We start from the raw sequence: 24,235 nt of genomic DNA on the forward strand, positions 1-24,235 counted from the left end.
GAGGGTCAGAGAGTGAGGGAAACACAGAATCCGAAACGGGCTCCAGGCTCCGAGCTGCCAGCACAGAGCCTGACGTGGGGCTCGAACTCACCGTGAGATCATGACCCAAGCCAAAGTCGTACACTCAACCGACTGAGCCACCCAGGCGCCCCAAAACATGAGTTTTTCAAGAGAAAAATATCGTATGGCTGCCTCTATATCTTTGAGTTCCAAATGCTGTCCTAACTCCTTCATTCATGTACGACATGATTTAGACCTGGAAAGTTCAGACTGCCCTGTGATGTATAGTCCCTTCCTGTCAGGTTGGAGGGGAGGTCATCTGCATATTACTAGAGTTTCTCAAAGTTCTGTGGACCACGAGGAGACAGAGCATGTAGGGAACCACTCTCTAGAGCAAGGATCTAGTTCAGCCTGCTATGTGTCCAAGAAACATTTGCCTTAATTTGTTTTATTGTATTAATACACTAAAATCATTTTTAGAAGTTCAGTTTTTAAAAAGTTTATTAATGTTTGAGAGAACGAGAGAGAGAGAGAAAGAATCCCAAGCAGGCTCCACACCCAGCACGGGGCTTGAACTCACAACTGTGAGATCATGACCTGAGCTGAAACCAAGAGTTGGATGCTCAGCCAACTTAGCCACCCCAGTGCCCCTGAGGTTTCTTCCATTGATCTACTAGTCTGCTGGTAAATAAATAACACTTGAAAAGCTTTCACATTGCATTTATGTATACATTTTTAATTAAATTCTTCTGATATCCTCATAGGCAATTCAGATACTTCCCAGAGACAATATTAACAGGACAAATTCAAGGACTTCCAGAAGCCAGGGGTGGAAGAGGGCTGGTTTCCCCAACTCAGTGACTAATCCATGTCTAACACATGACCGTCAACATCTCCAAGGGAGCTGTTTAGAGGTCATGCCCCACACCATTTTCCAGAAACAATTGGGCCATTCCAGACTCAGAATGGCCCACAGAATAGGCCAAAATTCCCCAAGTTTTCTCTAGGAAAAAAATACCCAGGGTGGGGTCGCCAGATCACTCCATCCATCTTGCCTCCTCCCAGTACTCAATGCTCCAGTCCTGTATGATCCTCAGGACTTCATTCTTCACAGCTGGGCCCTCCAGCCTTGTCATTGTCTCTGCTGCGTAGTTCTGCTTCGTCTCCCTGTGAAGGACAAGAATCAGGCTTTGTTGTCTCACATTTGGTGTGCATGTGTGTGTGTGTTCCTAGAAACGTACACAGAACCTTGAAGACAGAAGTGCACCACCCTGGAGACCACTCTGGTCCCATGCTGCAAACCAAGACCAGACTACTGCTCTGGGGAGTCAGGGATGGTGGCCGAGGTCCTCCGTCCAACCACTTACTAAGTGTGGTCAGCAGCCTCAGATGGCCCAGTGATTCTGCCCTGTTATTCTCACTCTGATGGAGTCTCCTCCCTTCTTGGGCTATGGTTGGTCTGTGTCACCAGCAGAATAGGGCAGGAATGATGGATGCCACTTTCAACTGAAGAGATCAAAGACTGAGGTCTTTTTTTGGGTGTCCTCTCTCTGTCTCTCACTTGTTCTGGAGGAAGCCAGCTGCATCGTCATGAGCAGCCGTACAGAGAGTAATCGAGGCCTCCTGCCAACAGCCACATGGGTGAGCATAGAAATCACTCTTTTAAGTCTCCATCATACCCTGTCAGTGAAGACCATGAGCTAGAACTCCCCAGCCAAAACGCTCCCATTGTTCTGACCCTTGGAAATGTTACAAGAAAATTAACGTGTGTTGCCTTAAGGGATTAAGCTTTGCAGTAATTTGTTACCGAGCAATAGATAATGAAAACTCCAGATACCCTTACAACCTCCACCCAGAATCCACCGCTGACTGAGAACGCTGTGGCGTCACATCTCCATGGAGGAAGCTGCCATCCCAGTTCACAGATGGGGAAACTGAGACTCAGAGAGGTAAAGGAACTTGTTCACAGTCATATGGCTGGTAAGTGGTGACTAACTCAGTTAACACAAGGAGGGAAGGTGAAGGACAGAAGGAAGTTAAAATCCGACAGGAGAGTGCAGGCCAATGTTCCCAACAGGCACCAGGAAAATATAAATCCCCAGGAAATAAGAGGAAAATCAGCAACAGCTGCAATAGATTTTTAGGTCCAGAGTTTCCCTCTTGTCCAGGAGCTTTGCTTGGGCTGTTGTTTTTCTGCACAGGGAACCCAACAGAGACTTACAAAACAGCCCTCGCTTTCCACTTGCGCTGCTGAAAAGCAGGAGCAGTATGCCCCTGCACCCGATGTCATTCTTGCTCACGTCCAGGTATCTCAGGCTCTGGTTGTGGAGGAACATGGAGGCCATAGCCTGGCAACAGACACAGGTGAACAGGCACCTTTCCAACTTGTGGGGTGGAAGCAGACAGTAGACAAGTGGCCACGTCCCACATCGGAGAGCTCAGCCAATCCGAATCCTGGAAATCACACCCCCTGGAATGAGGCATTTCCTTCCAAACATGGGTTAAGTATGTGCTACAGATGCGTCAGTTTTTTCTTGTAGTTTAGGATGGCTGTCCAGGGTAGGCTATAAAAGTCCTAACTCCAAGAAGTGAGGAGCCACACAATCTCTTTTAGAAATTGATTGTCACTGTGCATTAGCTTTGTTCATTCAAAAAATATTTATTTAGCACCACCTGTGTACCGAGGCACACAACCATGAAGAAAACAGCATCCCTGGCTTCCTGGAACTCATAGTTGATTGGGGGTGGTGGGGGGCAGGCAGGTCACCAGATAAATATATCCAAAGAGCATGGTTTCAGTATTCTAGAAAGATACCTTTGCCCTCACAGGCAGTGTTCATGGCAAAAGGGAGAGACAGGTCCAGAAAGGAGCTGAGTCACAGAAGTGCTGTGTATCATAAATTCAGAACAGGCATATAAGAGGAAGTGGTGCGTGGGTGAGCGAAAGGTACAAGAAGGGGGTGGTTTTGGCTCCCATCTTTGAACAAGGAGTACAATCTCCCCAGGAGCAAGGCTATTATAAGCAGTGCAGAGCAGACATAACAGAGGAGGCCTTGGGATCCCTGTGTCTCCTACTTGTGGACCGTTTGCTTTCATTCTGAGTGCTTGCCTCCCCTGCCCTGTGCATCTCTGCTAGCCCATAAATGACAAGCTGGGAGCTGCTGCCCAAGCCAAAACTACAAGGGCATCACTCAGCTTTGCCTTAGTTTACAAAGGCCCTGACTTTCTTTCTGTCAGGTAGGTCCCTGGTCCTCCCTGTGCACACCAGCCAAAAAGTTCCCTAACCTCATTTAGAGTCACTTAAATCATTTCCTTTTGACAGAAGGAGGCAAGTCATTCTAAATTAATTATTTTTTAAAAGCTTTTATTTTTTATTAAATAAAAAAATGTTTATTTCTTTTTGAGAGAGTGTGTGGGAGCAGGGGAGGGGCAGAGAGAGAGGGAGACACAGAGTCTGAAGCAGGCTCTAGGCTCTGAGCTGTCAGCACAGAGCCGGACGTGGGGCTTGAACTCACAAACTGTGAGATCATGGCCTGAGCTGAAGTCGGATGCTAAACCGACTGAGCTACCCAGATGCCCCCAGATTCTATTTTTAACTAATCTCCACACCCAACGTTGGGCTCTAACATACAATCCTGAGATCAAGAGCTGCAAAGCATCCCTAAAATAATTCTAATTATAAATAAGACGCACAGGTATGTGAGGACTGTTTTTAAAATGAAAAGAATAAGCAATAGAAGTCTGGGTTCTTCTTGGGAAAAATAAAGATGTCGATGGCTTTTCTACAAGACTAGAATTCTATAGAATGAAATCTAGGGGATTTTTAGATCAAGAAGAGGGAGGGAGGGGAGGGTGGGTGATGGGTATTGAGGAGGGCACCTTTTGGGATGAGCACTGGGTGTTGTATGGAAACCAATTTGACAATAAATTTCATATATTAAAAAAAAAAAAGAAGTTTGGGATACAGAGGGGTCTATGAATTTCATACTCAGCCAGGTTACTGCTCATCAGTGAAAAGTAGTAGATTTTGAAAAGTAGTCTCACACAAGCAAAGGCTTAGAGAACACTACATAAATGCTCATCTGGAAATTTATTTCATTCTTTTTGTTTGTTCAATTGTTTTTCAAGTTTGTTTGTTTATTTATTTATTTATTATTGTTTTTAATATTAAATTTATTGCCAAATTGGTTTCCATACAACACCCAGTGCTCATCCCAACAGGTGCCCTCCTCAATGCCCATCAGCCACTATTTCATCCTTGAAAATGTATTTCACTCAATTTAAGAGATAAATCAGTATTTAAAGCCCAAGATTAAATTTCTGGAGAAAAACAATCATGAGCTGGGGCACCTGGCTGGCTCAGTTGGTGGAGCATGCAACTCTTGATCTTGAGGTTGTGAGTTTGAGCCCCACATTGGATGTAGAGATTACTTAAAATAAAAAATCTTTAAAAAATGAAAAAGAATCATGAGCTACAATGAACAATGAAATTTTTTTTTACTGGCTGATTATCAACAAAAGTGAAATCCATTATCAGGATATCCTAAGAAATTAGAGATGTAGGGGAAGCTGGGTGGGATAGTTGATTAAGCGTCTGACTCTTGATTTTGGCCCAGGTCATGATCTCATGGTTTGTGAGATAGAGACCCAAGTCAGGCTCCATGCTGAACATGGATCCTGCTTAAGATTCTCTCTCTCCCTCTCTCTACTCCTCCCCCTCTCTCTCTAAAATAAAAAGAAAGAAAGAAATTAGAGATGTAACATAAAACAATGATTTTAATGATCTAGACTTAAAACCTAAATTATACTAATAGAGAACAGATTATGTGGGCAGAAAAGAGGCAAAGCACTTTCACCCATATCCACTGATCACCAGAGAAGAGACGTTTCCAAATCTTTTCCAAATACTTAATCTAACCACGATACTCATTAAAAATAGGATGAATCTTGCCAAATCTTTGGCTAGTGTGCATGTTAGCATAGAGACCATTTAGGAGAAGAAGAAGAAAAAATATATATGTAAAGAAAAGAATTTATAAGTACAAAAGTTGATTTCAGAAGGCCAGCTATCTCAGGCATCAGTCCACAGCCAACAAATACACTTTCTTTTACTGGATGGAAGACTGTTTCCTAGAACATTGGTACTCCAAGTGTACCATGCCAGGGAACCACTTGGGCATGCTGGTCAAAGAGAGCCCGCCTCCAGAGCACCACGCGACCCAGCAGCCCTACTTCTGTGTACTCAACCAAAGGAGCTGGAACCAGGATCTCCAAGAGATACCTGCGCCTCATTCCCTGCAGCATTACTCATGATAGCTACCCTCCGGAAACAGCCTGCATGCCCACCAGCAGATGAATGGATAAAGAAAACATGGTGTTTACACACAATGGTATATTACTCAGCTGCAAGAAAGAAGGAAATCCCACCATTTGTGATGTCAGAGAGGCACCTTGCCATAGTTATGCTGAACAAAACAAAACAGACCAAGAAAGGCCAACACTGCAATAATTTCTAACGACTCCCCAGATGAACAAGTTCCCAGTCTGAGGAACCACCTTCAGAACCATGGCACACAAGCTTCCTGGAAGACTTGGATCCTGCATTCCACTAAGAATTTTACAGACCATTGTCCTCGTTGCAAAGGAGGGGATGGGGGTAACTTACTCCAGAATCTGGAGGACAGACTCAGGATTCTCGAGGGCCTCAAAGAGCAGGATAACACCATCATCCTTCAGACTGTTAAAACCCAGGTCCAGGCTTCTCAAATTTTTATTTTTATCCAGAGCAGAGGCCATTTCCTGACAGCACTCGGAGGTCAGGTTACAGTTTCTCAGCCTGCGAAGGAACACATGTCAAGAAAACCAATGAAACACCCTTAGATTTTATTCCTTTCTTGCCCCCCACCCCGCTTTTTTTTTTGGATATAACATCAAGATATTATTATCATGCTGTATCATTCACCAATTTAGATTGTACAAATCAACGTCATTTAGTATATTTACAAAGGTGCATGTTTGCCACAATTTTAGGATATTTTCAGTACCCCAAAAAGGAACACCCTGTACCCTTTTAATTCCCAGATTCTTCCCCCAACCACCCCCCAGTCTAGCAACTGCTGTCTGGATATTAATCTGAAGGAAGTGAAATCAGGATCTCAAAAAAAAAAAAATATGGCATCTTTCATTTACCATAATATTTTCACGATTCATCCATATTGTAGCATGTGTCAATACGTCATTCCTTTTTACGGTTGAATAATATTCCATCATATGGATGCACCGACCCTTCTTCATTCACACATCAGCTTATAAACACTAGGGTTGTTTCCACTTTTTGGCTATTGTAAATAATGCCCCTATGAGCATCGGTGTACAAGTTTTGGTGCGGATGTACGTTTTTTATTTCTGTCGTGTGTGTACCTGTGAGTGGAATTGCTGACTCATGTGTTAGGTCTAGATTTAACTTTTTGAGGAGCAGCTAGACCATTTTCCAAAGCAGCTGTACCATTTTCTGCTTCTTTTTGGGGAAGCTGAAAGTGTAATGGGTTCAGGGGGTATTTTGTGCCACTCTCTCATTTCTGGTTTTATGAGCTAGAAAATTTATGGTTGAAGACCATCTGAGTTTATTTTCTATTAATAATAGACAAAAGCACTGTGCATTGGTGCTCTGAGACTAATTTCAACATGTGTGGGGTGGTCTCCCACACTAATAAACAATTCTTAGACGTCAATAGGGTCCAAGAATTCAACTCACTTCTGATACCGTCTACAGATCATCAGATTGTACAGGTTAAGGGCTCAGTCCTACAAGACTGCTTCCCCTACATCATCCCCTCCCTAGATACCAGGCACGAGCCCAGACTATTACCTGTGCTTCTGAACAGTGGGTTATAAACTGAAGGTTCCAGTGCCTTCTTCCAACCTAGGAGGCCAATCACCTGTTACCCGTGCTTCTGATCGACTGACTATAGATGAGAGGTTCCTATGACCCCCTCCTTGGATTTGATTAATTTGCCAGAGCGGCTCACAGAACTCAGGAAACCCATTTACTCATTACATTATCATTTTATTATAAAAGGTTAGAACTCAAGAACAGCAGATGAGAGAGATGTGTAGGGCCAGGCATGGAGAAAGGATGTGGGGGGGTTCCATGTCCTCTCCAGGTGTGCCTTTCTTCCCACATCTGAACGTGTTCATCCACCCAGAAGCTCTCAGATCCCATCCTTTGGGGTTTTTATGAGGCTTCATTATGTAGGCATGATTAATTAAATCATTGGCTATGGGTGGCTGGTTCCACCTGCCTCTCCTCTCCTCTCTTCTCCCCAGAGGTCAGGGCATAGGACTTAAAGTTCTAACCCACTCATCACAAGGCTGGTCCTTGGGGCAGCAAGCCTCCATCCTTAGGAACTTTCCACAAGCCACCTCATTAACATAATAAAAGATGCCTTTATGGCTCTCACCACTTAGGTATTTCCAAGGGCTTGGGGACCTCTGTGCCAGAAACAGGGACGAAGACCAAATACATATTTTTTATGTTATAAGTCACAGTATCATACATCCTGACACAAGGGAAATCATTTAAAGAATTCATGATGGGGCACCTGGGTGGCTGAGTCAGTTAAGCATCCAACCTCAGCTCAGGTCATGTTCTCACGGTTCGTGAGTTCGAGCCCCATGTCAGGCTCTATGCTGACAGCTCAGAGCCTGGAGCCTGCTTCTGATTCTGTGTCTCCCTCTCTCTCTGCCCCTCCTCTGCTCATGCCTCTGTCTCTCTCTGTCTCTTAAAAATAAATAAACATAAAAATTTTTTAAAAAGAATTTATGATAGAGATCAGTGCACACGCACGCACACACACACACACACACACACACGCATGCACACATGCACGGCTACCTCAATCACTCTGTTATACTCCAGGCAGTCTCAAACAAGACATTCTGGGACTCACACCAGCCTCTGTAGAGGGCACGAAGAGTGCTGTAAGGCACTGCAAAGCTGTTTTGTTCCTTCGTCTTTCAAAGCATTTTCTGCCAAGCTCAGATGGGTCAGGTTCTCGTTTCTCTTGAGGGAAGAAGTAAGACTTGTACAAGAAAGCAGTGTGAGGTCACAATTCTCCAACCTGTTGGGCAGAAAGACACAGATGGGATGCAATTTCATTCATGTGCATGTCCCAAACTGAGAGAGGAACATGGCCATCTGGGGTGTCCTTTTCAGTGTGAAAGTGTCATCACACCTCTGTAACCACCCCTTAGGGCTTCCGAGTCCTAAAGGAGAGGTTATCAGCCTTCCTGTGAGGCTAGGGGAGTGGAGGAGATGTGGGTCAGGAAAACAGCAATAGGGATTTACAAGGATGGGAAAGAGACCACCAATGACTAAACAATACATAATGGGCACCGGGGTGGCCCGGGAGAGACAGCCCTTCACAAGCTTCAAAAATGTATGCTTAAAAGAGATGCATTTTAAAGACATGAGCAGGCATTCATAGTCTGCTGTGAATAGTAAGGTCATGAAAACATTCTCATAGTAATAAAGGAAATACAAGTGAGAACAATGAGGTACCACCTCCTGTTCGGCAGACTGGCAAAAAACAGTAAGGAGAAGACAGATGGACGGTAACAGCAGTGGACGAGGGACTGGAGTTCTGGGAACTGGTGGCTACCTGCTGGAGAGGGTGCAAACGGGTGCAGAGATGCTGGAAATAAGCAGGTAAAATGGAACACGGACGCTGTCCATGACCCAGAGATCTTACTGCTGGAGCATTCATCACAGTGTGTGTGTGTGTGTGTGTGTGTGTGTGTGTACAGCCCAAACCTCAGCGGCCAGTAGATGGTGCCTATTCACACACACATGATCATCCAGTAGTGAAGGTGAATAGATTTCCAAAACCACGGAGCACGAAAGTGTCGGTTGATCAGAAAAAGAACACATACTAAGCTGAGGCCACTTATGTGAAACTCAAAGCAATGAAAAACTGTGTGGTGCTCAGTTTAAGAATACATGTGTGGGGGGCCTGATCAGCCCAATTCGAGGTGGCTATCATGAGGTGGGGGAGGGGGGCAGGAATCAATACAATTAGTGAGGAAGGAAAATAATACTGGTGAGCCTCTAGTTCATAAACTAGATGACAGATATATCAGGCTCACTATAATTATGTATTCCAGGGTCTTGGGTATAAATGTGTACTTTTATGGAGACATTCTTGGTCTGTCCTCAGCTTTTCATGGACCCGTCTATGTAATTATATCAGTCACCAGACTTAAGTTGGCACACATTCCCCCATGACTGCTTTTCTCCCAGAAGCACTCAGTTCACCACACAAATGAACAGCAGTCATGACAATAACAGAAAGATTTATGACAGCCTCTCCAGCTGGGCCACGGACAGGTAATATTCCCCAAATGTCTCCAGGTAGCTACTTCCTAATATTAGTGTCTTTGAGTGTATGTTACTTCTGAGATGCCTGGCAATATCAATCCAACTTTTAGGGTTAAGTGAGCAGTCTTCCAGGCTATGGAGGCCACAGAAAAATGCCCAGCCTGAGCCCCTGGGGAAAATGGTACCCGTGTAGACACATAGATCCCATGAGCCGTCTCACATCCTTGTTTTTCACACAGAGTGACTCCAGGGGTTACTTCCATCCTTTCCAGGAGGAAAGCTTCAGCACTTGGGGTCAGACCCAACTGGCATGGTCTTGCAACTGGGCTCTAACTATGAAGCAGGGACTCAATTCAGCCCTTGAAATACAGCTTCTTTTTACATTCATCCAACAAACAATCTTCAAGATGAAGGACTGAGATTTCAGTCATGTGAGACAAGTCTTCCCATGTCACCCACCTGCCATCTTGCCAAGCTAGGTTTCCATCTCAAGTCGATCGCTAGCAAACTACTGTGCTGCCCTACCTCCAGTCTGGCCACCTGAGCCTGGTTCCGTTAAATGTCGAGATTATCCAGGCTCCACTCAGCTCTGACGAGTGTGAAGAAGCAGAGCTGGCAGATGGAAACAAGAGACTGCTCAAGCTGTGTCGGTTCAGCTCTCGGTTCACACACGGAGAGACTGGTCGGGATGCTGAGCACTTGGGTGCTGGTAGATGTTCAGCCATTGACTCTGGAGAACAAAAACCCTGATGTGCAGTGTCTACCAATGTCTAGTGTGAATGCCCCCACAGTGGCTGATTTCAAGCTACCAATGTCAAGTTGTTGGACGCACAGTTGGGGAGAGACGTGCAGGAGCACCCCACCACACAAATGCAACAACCTCAGAAACACATACTGGGAGTTGGCAAACTATGGCCATGGGCTAAGTCTGGCTGGCCACCTGGTTTCGTACAGCCTGTGAACTAAGAATTTAGAAAACTTCTTAGGGGCGCCTGGGTGGTTCAGTTGTTAAGTGTCTGACTCTTGATTTTGGCTCAGGTCATGATCTCACATCATGAGTTTGAGACCCATGTCAGGCTCTGCGTTGGCAGCTTGGAGCCTGCTTAGGATTCTCTCTCTCTACCCCTCTCCCCGCCTCAAAATACATAAACATTAAAAAAAAATTTTTAATGGTGAAAAAAGATCAAAGAACAATACTTTGTGACACATGGAAATTAAATGAAATTCAAATCCTGTGCCCACAATAAATATTAGTAAATTATATAGTGAATAGAGTTATTAATAAATTTTTAATAAATTATTAATAATAGCTATTAATAACTTGTATTATTCACAGATGCTTAACAAATTAATAATAATACAGTTTTATTGAACATAGCCATACCTATTCATTTACATATTGGCCATGGAAACTTTAGACCTATAACAGCAGAGTTGAAAAGTCATGACAAAAGACTGTATGGCCCACAAAGCTGAAAATACTTATCTGGACCTTTATAGAAAAAGTTTGCTGAATGCTGGCATCAATAATAGTATAGTAAAGAAATTAGGAGGTGATGAATTTTGATAATCTATTATTCTTTTTTCTTTTTTTCTTTTTTTGGTGGGTTCTATGCCCAATATGGGGCTTGAACTCACCCCACATGCTTTACTGACTGAACCAGCCAGGTGCCCCTAAATTTGTTTTTTTCATATAGTTTATTTAATTGTAAGTCTGTATAACTTTGTAATAATGGCGTTTGAAAATCATGCATAGAAACTAGAGCCCAGCTGGTTTTTCTTTTCTAGTGCCATGCTAGCTGCTCTTAACAGGACAAGGTAACATTCGTCGTAAGGTGTATGTAACCCAATGTGAACTGCATCGTCTAAAGTGTTAGCCATCAAGTAAGACCAAATGTTTCTGTCACTGAAGTGTTCTGAACTATACCTTGATGTTTAAAAGCAAAATCTTGGTTAGAACAACCTTCACCTCCTAGGATCTATTTTTTAAATCTTCTGTCCCCTGTGGTTATCAACTGCATGTACCAGGCCTCTAGAAACTAGTGTGTTAAACTGAACCAACTTGATGGGAGTGACTATAGGTCTTGTTTTCCAAAGAAGAGCATCGTTTAGAGTAGCGAAATTATAAGCCTGCTTTAGGCATGTTGTAAAGCTGTTGGAGAAGTAACTCCTCAAGTTTTGTGAGTGGAAATGTAGTTCTCAAGTCACACTATGCTTTAAGAGGTTGTAACAAATATAAACAAATTAAAAAAAAGAAAGAAAGAAAATCAGCTCACAAAACTCCTGTGTTCTTTGAAATCACCTCTTGCAAGCCAGTATGAGGGGAGTCAAGCTCACCACTGGAGGCTCTAGTCTTGTATCTTAGACATATCTAGGATATGGTCAAATTGTAGAGTGTGAAAAGTTGAGTGAAAGTTAGAACCAGGGAGTAGAATGTTGGTTGCCAAGGTCAGGAGTGTAGCGGTAAGGGGAAGAAGATGGTCTTTGGGTTGTAAGATGTGTGAATTGTGGGGATCTAACATACAGCTGTAGTTAACAGCACCATATTATATACTTGAAATTTGCCAAGAGAGGAGATCTTAAATGTTCCTTCCCCCAAATGGTAACTAGGTGAGGTTGATGGTGATGATTATTTCTCAACGTGTGTGTATATCAAATCATCATGTTGTACACCTTGGAAAAAAAAAAAAAACAACTAGATCAAAAGAAAGATGGCAGGCAGACCACACATGTAATCCCACCTCCGGAAAACCAGTCTGGGTCTCTCTCAATCCCAGGCTTTTCTTACCTGAGACTCTGTAGATAACACTGTGGGTACTTCAAGGCTGTGCACAGAAACACCATGGTCTCACATCTCACTTCTGTGCCTTGTATTTCCAAGTGTCTCATATACCGGTTTTCAATCAAAACTTGGAAGAAGTCTTCATTCAACATGGAGGGATTCACGTGTCTAAAGCTGGAGAAGTAAGCAGCGCCTAGTTACAAGATCTTATCGGCTAATTAGTTCTTTTTACAAAAACAGCTTTACTGAGGTATAAATGATATATCAGTAAACACATCTATCATGTATTTAAGGATTATCATTTGGTGTTGGATATATATATATATATATACATATATATATATATATATATATATATATATATATATATATATTACACTCATGAAATTATTACCACAGTCAAGGTGGCTAATTAGTCCTTCTTATCCTCCAGCTTTATTGAGATGTGATCGACACATAACAATGTATGAGTTAAGGTGCACAATGTGTTGATTTAATACACTAATATATTGCAGAATGGTTGCTGCCTTGGCATTGGCTAACACCCTCATCCCATTACAAAATTATCATTACTTGTTTTATGATGGGAACGTTGAAGATCAACTCTTGGCAACTTTGGAGTTTACAATACGGCATTGTTGACTACAGTCACAATGCTGTCTTATCAGATCCCCAGAACTTATCTTCTAACTGGAAGTTTGTACTTTTTGACCAACACATGCCCATTTGCTAATCAGTTCTACATTCAATTAGTCTATACACATGTGAGAGCCTTTCTGTGTGGTCCAGGGCTCCGAACCAGGTTGTTCTCAGCTCAGCTTGGCCTCCCTGGTTGGGCAAACTTACATATATCCCTTACCTTCCAAACTTCAGTTTTGAGTCCACGAGAGAGTGAAGGATGCCTTCTCCTTAAGATGGGTATGGGAGGGGCGCCTGGGTGGCTCAGTTGGTTGAGCGGCCGACTTCAGCTCAGGTCATGATCTCGCGGTCAGTGAGTTCGAGCCCCGCGTCGGGCTCTGTGCTGACAGCTCAGAGCCTGGAGCCTGTTTCAGATTCTGTGTCTCCCTCTCTCTGACCCTCCCCCGTTCATGCTCTGTCTCTCTCTGTCTCAAAAATAAATAAACATTAAAAAAAATTTTTTTTAAAATTAACAAAAATAAATAAACGTTAAAAAAATTTAAGAAAAAAGATGGGTATGGGAATTAACATACACGACACCTGTAATTGGTACTGCACGGTGCTTGATGTACAGTAGGCACTCGATAAGTGGGAGCTAATAATAATCGTTATAGTAACAGCAGAGAAAATAGGTCAGATGCTGGCTAGGGGCAGTCCCATGATGTCTGGTAGGCTATTTCAAGGAATTTTGAGGAGCTACTGGGTTTCTAGGTATTAAAAAGCACAGGGAGCAAGAACATGGGGTATTGGCTATGAGAACAGACTCTGGAGACAAGATGTCCAGTTAAACCATATTTTAAGTACATATCAGCTGTATCATCTTGTGCCTCAGTTCGTTCATCTGTGAAATGGGGAAGCCTACCCCATTTGTATGTTTTTTTAAACAAAAAAAAAATTTTTTTACTATTTATTTATTTTTTGAGAGACAGAGCATGAGCAAGGGAGAGGCAGAGAGAGAGAAGGAGAGACAGAATCGGAAGCAGGCTCCAGGCTTTGAGCTGTCAGCGCCGAGCCTGACACGGGGCTTGAACCCACAAACTATGAGATCATGTCCTGAGCTGAAGTTGGACCTTTAACTGACTGAGCCACCCAGGCGCCCTTCCATTTGTATGTCTTAACGGAAAAGTGACCTCACTGATATGTGGACCTAAAACAACAACAACAACAACAACAACAACAACAACAACAACAAACCCTAAAGCTCAGGAAGAGATATGTTTTTGTGGTTGTCAGGCAGGAGGTGGAGGAATTGGGTGAGGGTGGTCAAAAGGTACAAGCTTCCCGGTACTGGGGACATGACGTACAGCCTGATGACTGTGGTTAACACCACTGGCTGGTCTATTTGAAAGTTGCCAAGAGAGCAGATCCTTCTTATCACAAAGAAGAAAAAAATTTAACTTCTAGAAGGTGATGTGTGTATTTTTTTTTAATTTTTAAAAATTAAACTAACTCTAGAAGGTAACTCTAGAAGGTGACTCTAGAAGGTGATGTGTGTATTTTTTTAATTTTTAAAACTATTTATTTTTGAGAGAGAGAGAGAGTGCATGAGTAGGGGAGAGGCAGAGAGAGAGGGAGCATTAGTCTGCACACCTTAAACTTACACAGAGCTGTTTGTTCTGCCTCATTACAACTAGAAGGGGGAAAAATATAAACATGGGTGGTTTCTGCAAGTCTATGTGAGCAGAGAAGGGGAAGAAAAACGGGATGGGAAGCAGACTGTTTCCATGGAATTCCCTCCAACCAGGGTCTGTGTTATACGCACATTAGTTTTTGCAGTGGACATCGAGGGTGTCTCAGAGCTGCATGAAGAGCCCTCGCTGAATCAGTCCCCATAAAAGTGTTTGTCACAGCCAGGACTTCCAAACTTGCATGTGTCCAAAACACGGAGCAGAAGTCTCGCCACCAGAGAAAACACTGATCGCTGCTTTCCGGTCTGTGTGCAAGAGACAAAAAACCCTGTGGCTTGTCGTCAGAGATTAAACTTGAGCAAACCCACTTGTAAACCCAGGGCTGGTGTTCCCTTACCTTGGTTGTGATCCACAGACCCCTTTATGACTCCAGTAAGACTCCCTCACTTAAAAAAAAAATGCCCAGAAGAACCATTACAAGATTTCGCATTTTATTCCAGGAAGACTTGTAGCCTTAGGTAAAGAAAGGTACCTGTATTTCCCCATGACTTAGAAAGAAAGAGAGTTGCTGTTTTAACCACTTAGGATTTATATGGAGGCAGAGATTAAATTATATCTGCATTCTCTAGTCTTACTCTTTGCTTATAAAACTGTTATTAAAAATTAAAAAAAAAAACCCTGTGTAGGAGAATAAGGGAATATTAGTCTCTTTTGGCATGGTGAGTGCAGGAGAGGAAAATGCATAGCTAGACTCGCATGTAATGTAGTGTGGCTCTGGAAACACCTGCTCATTTCCCCCTTCATTTCCCCCCATGCAATCTTTTTCAGAAAGGCTGACCAAGAGATGCCTATGAGGAATTTTGTTTCATGCTGTTTGTATTAAATAGTTGGAAATAACCCACAAGCATACGAAGGGGGAACTGCTATAATTATCTCCAGTACACCTATTTTTGGGAGACTTTAGTACACCTCGTTGAAGAAGAACCATTAAAGAAAGTGTGCACAGATATTAAAATACTTCTAAGACCGGAGCCCTGGATGGCTCGGTGGGTTGAGCGTCCGACTTCAGCTCAAGTCATGATCTCACAGCTCGTGGGTTCGAGCCCCGCGTTGGGCTCTGTGCTGACAGCTCGGAGCCTGGAGCCTGCTTCGGATTCTGTGTCTCCCTCTCTCTCTGCCCGTAACCCACTCGCATTCTGTCTCTGTCTCTCTCAAAAATAAATAAACATTAAAAATTTTTAAAAAATATTTCTAAGAACTGTTAGGTGAAAAAAAAGAAAAGTTTGGAATACTTACACTAGCATGTAATTTTTGTTTAAAATAAAATCCCATTAAATAAAGCCATGTACGTTTCATATCCATTTTAAATACAAATACATCAAAATAATACCAACTCCGTGTATGGGAGTGGGGAGAGGAATGGATACAGGTAGTCAAAGCATGCAAACCGTTTACCATGTTATATATTTGAAAGTCACTAAGAGAGTACATTGTAAAAGTTCACACACACACACACACACACACACACACACAAATTGTAACTATGTGAGATGAGCGATATGTTAAGTAACTTTATCATGGTAATCATTTTGCAATGTGTACATATATAAAATCACTACGTTGTATACCTAAAACATATATCAATGTTATATATCAATTATAGCTCCAAAAAAGCTGGGATAAATATACCAACTCCCTTCAAGAACTCCTGCAAACGTTATCAACAGACTCACCAACACAAAGGAAATTTCTCACCTTAAAAAAATTTTTTTTTAGTGTTTCTTTCTTTTTGACAGACACAGAGAGACAGAGTGTGAGCAGGGGAGGGGCAGAGAGAGAGAGGGGGTGACACAGAATCAGAAGCAGGCTCCAGGCTCTGAGTTGTCAGCACAGAGCCTGACGTGGGGCTCAAACTCATGAACTGTGAGATCATGACCTGAGCCAAAATCGGATGCTTAACCGACTGAGCCACCTAGGTGCCCCAAAATGAAATAAAATTGAAAAATGCCATGTCAGGGGGGCACCTGGGTGGCTTGGTAGGTTGAGCCTCTAATTTCAGCTCAGGTCATGATCTCATAGTTTGTGAGTTTGAGCCCTGTGTTGGGCTCTGTGCTGACAGCTGGGAGCCTGGAGCCTGCTTCGCATTCTATGTCTTCTTCTCTTTCTTACCCTTCCCCCCCCCCAAAAAAAAACCCAAATAAACATTAAAAACATTTTTTTTTTTTAAATGCAGTGCTCAGTAGTCACACGTAGCTAGTGGTTCACTTATTGGATGGTGCATTTCCACTCTCAGAGAAAACTTCCATTGGACAGCACCTCCCTACAGACTAATGAGCTGGAGACACACAGAAGTAGGGGGGACAGATGCAATGTCCCCATGTAGAAGGGGGGGAGGGGATGCAGACTAGAGATAAAGAAGGTAAACAAATCACTTTGCTTCTCTGGGATTCTCCTGGTTTTAGCATGCAAATCTGCATCCTGGGAGCACCTCCTGTCCTGGTTTTAAAATGGAAAGTCCCTTGTGTAAGGGACCGCCTCAGGACAGGTGGTCGCCCTGGACGCTGGGAGGACCGCAGGCAAGGTCCCTGGACAGGTCAGGCTGCCCAAGCAGAGAGGAGAGCACTCACTCAGTGGAACGGAGGGATTCTGGGTGGGGTGTGGACACTTGGGTGACGGTCAGGGTGATGGTCAGTTTTAGACACCGCAGGTGTCTACAGTGCTTCAGACAAAAAGCAGACACCTGCATGTCTTTGACCTTGCTGATGGTCAAAGCAGCTTTCTGACAATCATTTAGGATCTGGCTCACAAATGCCTCCTCCTGGATTTCATGCAGACAGTACAATAGCTGTAGGACGCCATGGTGTGGGGTTGGGGGGCCAAATTCATGTGACAGGGCTGCAACTTTCAACAACTTCTTTCTATTACTCAGGGTCAGCTTGCATCGGAATGACTTCTCCGTGGCTAAAGCGCACGTTTCATTTAAAAGGCCAAATAGGAAAAGCCCCATCTGAGCGAGATAGTTTTTCTTTCTTCCGGGGTAGGCTATCAGGCGTGTGACGTGAACACTGTCCAACACCTGGAAACTTCTGAGTCTTTGCGGGGAGGAGAGGACGTACCACAAGGCAGCAAAGAATTCCTGGAAGCTCATGAAGGCAAAAGTGTAACGGTCTTGGTCACCTGCAACCCTTTGAAAAATATTCACACGGAGAAAAGTGGCAACGGCGGTCTCCTCCAGCTTGGCGTGCTCCAGGTCTTTTGGGTCAAACACCCATTTCATGTTCCACATACCCTCTGCAGCCAAGTAACACAGACCTCTCAGCTGTTCTTGGTGAGTGTTGCCGGGAAGTCCTCCAGCCTTGGTGGGAAATAAGCTAGACAGATACTGGATGAATAGAGCCGTGGCATTTGGATACACCTGGCTGAGATCTGCTCCTCTCTCCATCTGCTGCCTCAGACAAGAGCACACCATCCAGCAAACCACAGGGACCTGGCACATGGACAAGAGAATCGTGTTTCCCATGACGAAACTCAAGGCTTCATCAGCTTCCCTCTTGTTTCCGAAATAGGTCCTGAAATACTTGCCTCTTTCTGCCATACCAAACCCTGTAAGGGTTATAAAAGAGGGCTGTTTTAGGAAGGGCTTAAGTTTCCTCCGAGACGTGAACCTCAGAGTGATCAGTATAGTGGCTTCAGGAAGCATTCTTTTGCTCAGCAAACTGGTCAGCAGGATAGACCCAGGCAATTTCTGGCTCCAGTCCTCACTCAGGTCAGTTGGTCTATCTGTGAGGGTTAATGTTACCTCCTCAAAGCCATCAAAGAGGAGCAGAAGTTGGTCTGGTTTGGACATAATCTTGGACATGAGAGCTTTTGACCCTGGCCACTTATGGGCAATCAGCTCCGAGAAGCTCTGCTTGTCCACCTGGGCCACTTCCCGGCAATGGATGTAGAAAGCACACCAGAACTTATGGGGGTAGAACTTGTTTTGTGCCCACTCCAACATCACCTTTTTGGCTAGGGTTGTTTTTCCAACCCCAGCAACTCCCTGTAGGACCACAGTCATGGGCTGTCTCCCTTGAGGTCTTCTGGGAAGAAACAGACATGGTAAGAACCTCTTGTGTCTCTCTATTTCTTGGTAGAAGGTCTACATGGTTCCCAGGCCAAGTGGTCTTGCTACATGTTGTGGAACACTCATCGATCACGTGCAGTTTGTACTCTTGTATTTTTTCTAGATGAGCAAGATGGGAGAAATACAGATACAACATCAGGGTTATCTGTGAGAACTAATTGAACAAAAAGAAAACTGACCTTGATGCCTACATCAAGCCCAACAACACACCTGCACACGCCATGCACTTTTCTGGAGAGCACTGCACAATGTTAGAAGCTGTGAGTAAACAGAAGAGTCCACTTGAAGTGGCTTAAACAGAACAAGGGTTGCTTTTTATTAAAGAAATATGGGGAGGGTGGTGTAGAGATGTTGAAATCGGTTTCGTGGTTCTGAAGCTTCAGGGCCAAGTAATATCACATTTCTATGAGCCCATTCTTCATATTTCTTGCCTCATGAATAAGACACTGCTATTGTAGCTATGTTATTGTTATGTAGTGGGTTATGGCATTTGTATTCAAAGCAGAAATAGTGGGGAGGAGGGACATACTAACAGCTCATGTCTACTTTTATCAGTACAAATTCATGAACTCAGGAGATTTTTAATTATATCTTATGGCCTAGAGTTGTCAGATAGTTAACCCCAATTTTAAGGGATTCTGGAAAAAATATTTCCCTTAGGGCTGGTCACATTTTACCCCTAATTGAAACTGGATTCTGTTAGCACATGAGATATGGGGTCAGGAGTTAACAGGATCTGTCACAACCTTCATCCCAACATGTGATTCTCTTTCTTTCTTTCTTTCTTTCTTTCTTTCTTTCTTTCTTTCTTTCTTTCTTTCTTTCTTTCTTTCTTTCTCACTCTCACTCTCACTCTCACTCTCACTCTCACTCTCTCTCCCCTCTCCTCAACAGGAAACTTTACAAATTAGACATGATGTCTGGTACAATTGCATTCCCCCCCAGCCCCAGCTGATGGGTAGAAGGAAGCTTACTATAAGTCCAAGATCTATGGACCTGTTAGCTCTATGAGGGTACGCCAGTCACAGAATCTCAGCCTCCAGCCTGCCATCTCCAAAATAAAGTAGGGTTTATGACTCTGTCTCAGACTGTGGTGTCAGAACTATAAGCCCTCCAGTGTTTGTTGAACAGGTGAAATCTAACTGTGCTAAGGCTGGAGTTGGGAAACCCACATCCCACTTACTACATGCTTTCATGGCAGATAAGAATGCTGGCCTTGGGCTCTTGGTTCCTTTTGACCTCATCTCTTCACACAACCTGACTGAGAAGCACAAACTCACTTCGCACAAAAATAATTTGGGTTCTTTGTAGAATCTGACTTCTGATGGCCCAGGATGGTGGAATGAAGAAGAGGACGGAATAAGAGATGCACTGTATTTGTCTGCCTACCAACCGTTCCCATTCTGGCAAGAGCACTACCATGATTCTTTAGGGAAACCTCCTCTTGCAGCCCTCAGTTTGTTAAATTGGGCTGTGGGCTGGTCCTATTACCAAGCTCTCTCTGAAGTTCATGAACCAGTCTTAACCAACCAGAGCATTTCATCACATCATTCATTCATGAGCTTGGGACCTCAGTTCATTAGATGAGTCAGTTCTAGGATGAGTGCTGGAGAAATGAGAAAATACTCCTCTTTCTGCTGATGCTAAGTGGGTACAATGTATGTGTAGGGTAGCTGGTGATCAAGATGGCCACCATGGCAGGAGACACTACTTGAAACTGGGTCCCACAAAAGAAGAGGGAGCTAGAAGGACAGAGCGATGTCTCAAGGATGTAGCTGGGGCCCCTGCCTCTATCTGGGCTGGTGGCTGGACTTTGAGTTATGTGTGTCCCCAACTACTCTTTTATCTTAAGTTCTGATTCATAGAAGAGATGCTGACTTACTCATTTATAATCTGCCCTGCTTCAGGAACTGAGCTTCTCACCCTAACCCACAGCCTATTTTCCTCCAGGCTTTGTCACGATGCCAGCACATACCAGATTCTCTTTCCTCCATATTCACTGGCATTTCTCTTGGGTTTGCATCTGCTGGCTCCAGTCTGGGTAGAATGTCTGGAACAGACGGGGAAGGAGAATATTCCACTGGAATGACTGACAGGACAGGGAAAGCCATGTGGAGGGGATGGGATCTTTCAGGATGGGGGCAACAATTCACCACCTTAGTCCAGGGAGAAGAACATTGTCTTGACCCCATCATGACATTAGGAAGTGAGAAAATGGTGCTGTTTTAGGATGTACTGAGGAAGGTGTTCAAAAACAAATTTATAGCCTAGCCAAACACAGAGGGAGAAATAAACACAAAAACACACACACACGTGTATGTGTATATAAAATATATACAGACTTTAATATATATGTATGTTCACATATGGATGTATTTGTATAAATCTATGTGCAGATTTATATGTATATGAACATAATCATATATATACACGTATACACGTATAGTCATTGATTCTTCTTATTCATGCCATTTATGTTCTATAAAATTACTGTGAACATTCAATTAGCCAATACTGCTCCCATGTGAATACAGAGATAACTTCCTATAGCCTCTGTCTACATTTTTGACTCTTCAATCCATATGTTTGTTTTTGTTTAAAGACATCATATTCGACCGTGCTATAACTCATGCCTGAATGAAGCTTACCCAACACATGTATTTTCTCTGTAAGGCATGTCCCGACCCTTTTGTGCTTAGGACACCAAATAGCACTCCACCACTATGCTTTGGGGATCAGGTTCAACAGCAATGGCACCAACAAAATACGCAAAAACACACAAAAAGTGGCACTAAACAGATGATGGAAAAGACACTCGTTTGCAGGATAGGAACACAGGTAAGAAGGCAGAGTATTGCTTTGTTCGTCTGCACTTGGAAACATGTGCATTCAATTGTCCTCCATCCTGCATGTCTGTAAATGAGCATCAAAGTACCACCATTATTGATTTCAGAGTTACAAATAAATTTTAGTGAGTAGTCAGATTCACAAACATGGTATCTATAAGTAACGAAGATGGGCTACAGATAGGTCCTAAATAAGCAGTATCTGGTTAAGTTTGTTGTTGTTGTTGTTAATATGCTCATATGATGGTCTTTGCCTTTGCACTCAGTCATCAGCTTACTCCACTGTTTGCCTTCTGATTCAGTATGGTTGGCCAGTTAAGCATATGGTTCTTTAGCACTGAAACCCATCCCCATTTTTATACCAGATTATTACTTACCATTTAGCTCCATCTGTACCTGAAGACACAGTTCTGTCTGGTTCATCTTGGCAAAGATGTCACGAGTCACATCCCAAGCCAGTCGTCCAGGGAAGTACTCCATGAAGAGATGAACCACCTCCCCCCATCTGGCTGTCTTCACCTCGTCCCAGGTGATCTGGACAGAGCCAGGTCTGGGGTTCTCATCCACTAAAAGCTGCTTGAACCTTTGTAGTTCCTCCTTGCTTAAATAGACCATGTACAGCATGACCCCATTTTCAAAAGGGGAGGAGGAGGAGGAGGCAGAGGACATCAAGGATGGGAACAAATAACAAGGAGAGGAAGAAGAGCAGGAGGAAGAGCAGGAAAAAGGGCTAGAATTCTGATTCACATCGCTTATTTTCTCTCGAGACCTAGAACCTCAGTGCCAGTGACAAAGACAACCAATTGGGAGAGAGAACAGACCAGACCTGTGGAGACATGAAAATAGAAGAAAATGAAAACTCACCCAAGAGGATAGATTTATCAAATCCATATTTTATAGAGCATACTGCGTACCAGATACTGTCTTTACCTCCTTCCCCCCAAGTTTCTCTGTCCTGTGGAAAAACCCGGGGGCACATCCAGTGCTCAGGCTTAGTGTTTAGACTCAAATGCACTTGGTTGTTTTTATTCTCAATGCCACATATTGGCCAAATTACAGGATCTCTCTGTGCCTCTTTTCTCACCTTTGATCTTGGGATCAGAGCCTACCTGCTCATGGGGTTGTGAGGATTCTCAAAGAGACAGAGCTACAGGTACATTTGGGATAGTGCCTGGCACATCATAGCTAACACTTATTTGGGGCTTCTATCTATACCTCAGTTATTTTAGAGACTCAATGGGAATGTATAAAAAGCACCTGGAATCAAAGGTGTGTTGTTCCTCTCCATTCATTTCCTCCACTGTCTCATCCTTCTCTTGTCTTCCATCATGGTTATAATGGGAAAGAAGTGGAATGTGGAGAAGAAGAAAGAAAACAATGAAGTCACTGGTGGGAGAGGGGCTTACTTCTTGGTCTACCTGCTGCTCACATACCATTACTTCTCTGAGTTATTTTTGTCACCACATTTTAATTCTCATCCCCATCACCTGAGAACTTCCTGCATATGTCCTTTAAGTCATTATGTATTTAAGTCACCAAAGTTTTATCACCTTCAATTAATTCACTGCAATGGTTCTGGATAATTGTAAGTTCCCTGTGGATGACAACTTCCCCTTAAATTAGCACTCAACCTTCACCTCCACTCTTGGATTCTGTCAATTCCTGATATGCGAGCAAAAACGCCTACATTAAGGGAAAAAAAAAAAAAAGATTTCAAACAACCCAACTTTACACTTCAAGGAACTAGAAAGAACAAACTAAGCCCAAAGTTAGCAGAAGGAAGGAAATAGTAAAGTTCAGAGAAGAAATAAATGAAACAAAGACCAAAAAGACAGCAGAAAAGATCAATGAAACTAAGAGTTGTTGTTTTCTTTAAAATTTTTAAAATGTTTATTCATTTTTGAGAGAGAGAGATAGAGTGTGAGTGGGGAAGGGGGCAGAGAGAGAGAGGGAGAGACAGAATCTGAAGGAGGCTCCAGGCTCTGAGCTGACAGCACAGAGCCTGATGTGGGGCTTGAACCCATGAACCGTGAGATCATGACCTGAGCCAAAGTTGGACACTTAACTGACTGAGCCCCCCAGGCACTCCAAAAGTTTTTGTTTTCTTTGAAAAGATCAACAAAATTGACAACCTTTAGCTAGACTAACCATGAAAAGAAAAAGAGAGGGACTCAACATCAGAAACAAAAGAGGAGACATCACAACTGATACCACAGAAATACAAAGGTTCATGAGAGACCACTATCAACAATTATAACTCAAGAAATTGGATAACTAAGAAGAGATGAATACATTTCTAGAAACATACGAACTACCAAGATTGAATCACAAAGAAACAGAAAATATATGAACAGATTATTAACAAGTAAGGAGATAAAATCAGCAACTGAAAATCTTCTCCAGAAGAAAAGGCCAGGACCAGATGGTCTCCCTGGTGAATCCCACCAAACACTGAAAGAAGAATTAACACCAATCTCAAATTCTTCCAAAAATTGAAGAGGAGGGAACACTTCCAAACCCATTTTACAAGACCAGCATTACCCTATTACTTAAACTAGACAAGGACACCACAAGAAAATTACAGGCCAGTATCTGATGAACATAGATGTAAAAATCCTCAAAAATATGGCAAATTGAATTTAACATCACGGTAAAATGATCATATACCACGATCAAAGGGGATTTATCCCTAGGATGCAATAAAGGTTCAACCTAAATCAATAAACGTGATAAAACACATCCACAGAATGAAGTGTAAAACCCATATGATTATTCCAATAGATGCAGAAAAGGCATTTG

General features: G+C 43.1%; 1 protein-coding gene across 1 annotated transcript; it reads right to left on the reverse strand.

Annotated features, from left to right (window-relative positions):
* Positions 1-1,101: 1,101 nt before the first annotated feature.
* Positions 1,102-22,105, reverse strand: NLRP8 (NLR family pyrin domain containing 8). Its single transcript, XM_042920253.1, is given in 13 exon segments — positions 1,102-1,167; positions 2,247-2,384; positions 5,662-5,836; positions 7,950-8,060; positions 9,360-9,509; positions 12,165-12,332; positions 14,599-14,769; positions 15,592-15,611; positions 16,356-16,385; positions 17,139-18,603; positions 18,605-18,689; positions 20,566-20,640; positions 21,814-22,105. Coding segments are annotated over 13 exon segments (2,946 nt in total).
* Positions 22,106-24,235: the final 2,130 nt, after the last annotated feature.

Source organism: Panthera leo, chromosome E2 (genome assembly GCF_018350215.1).
Source record: "Panthera leo isolate Ple1 chromosome E2, P.leo_Ple1_pat1.1, whole genome shotgun sequence".
In the NCBI taxonomy this organism is placed as follows: Eukaryota; Metazoa; Chordata; class Mammalia; order Carnivora; family Felidae; genus Panthera; species Panthera leo.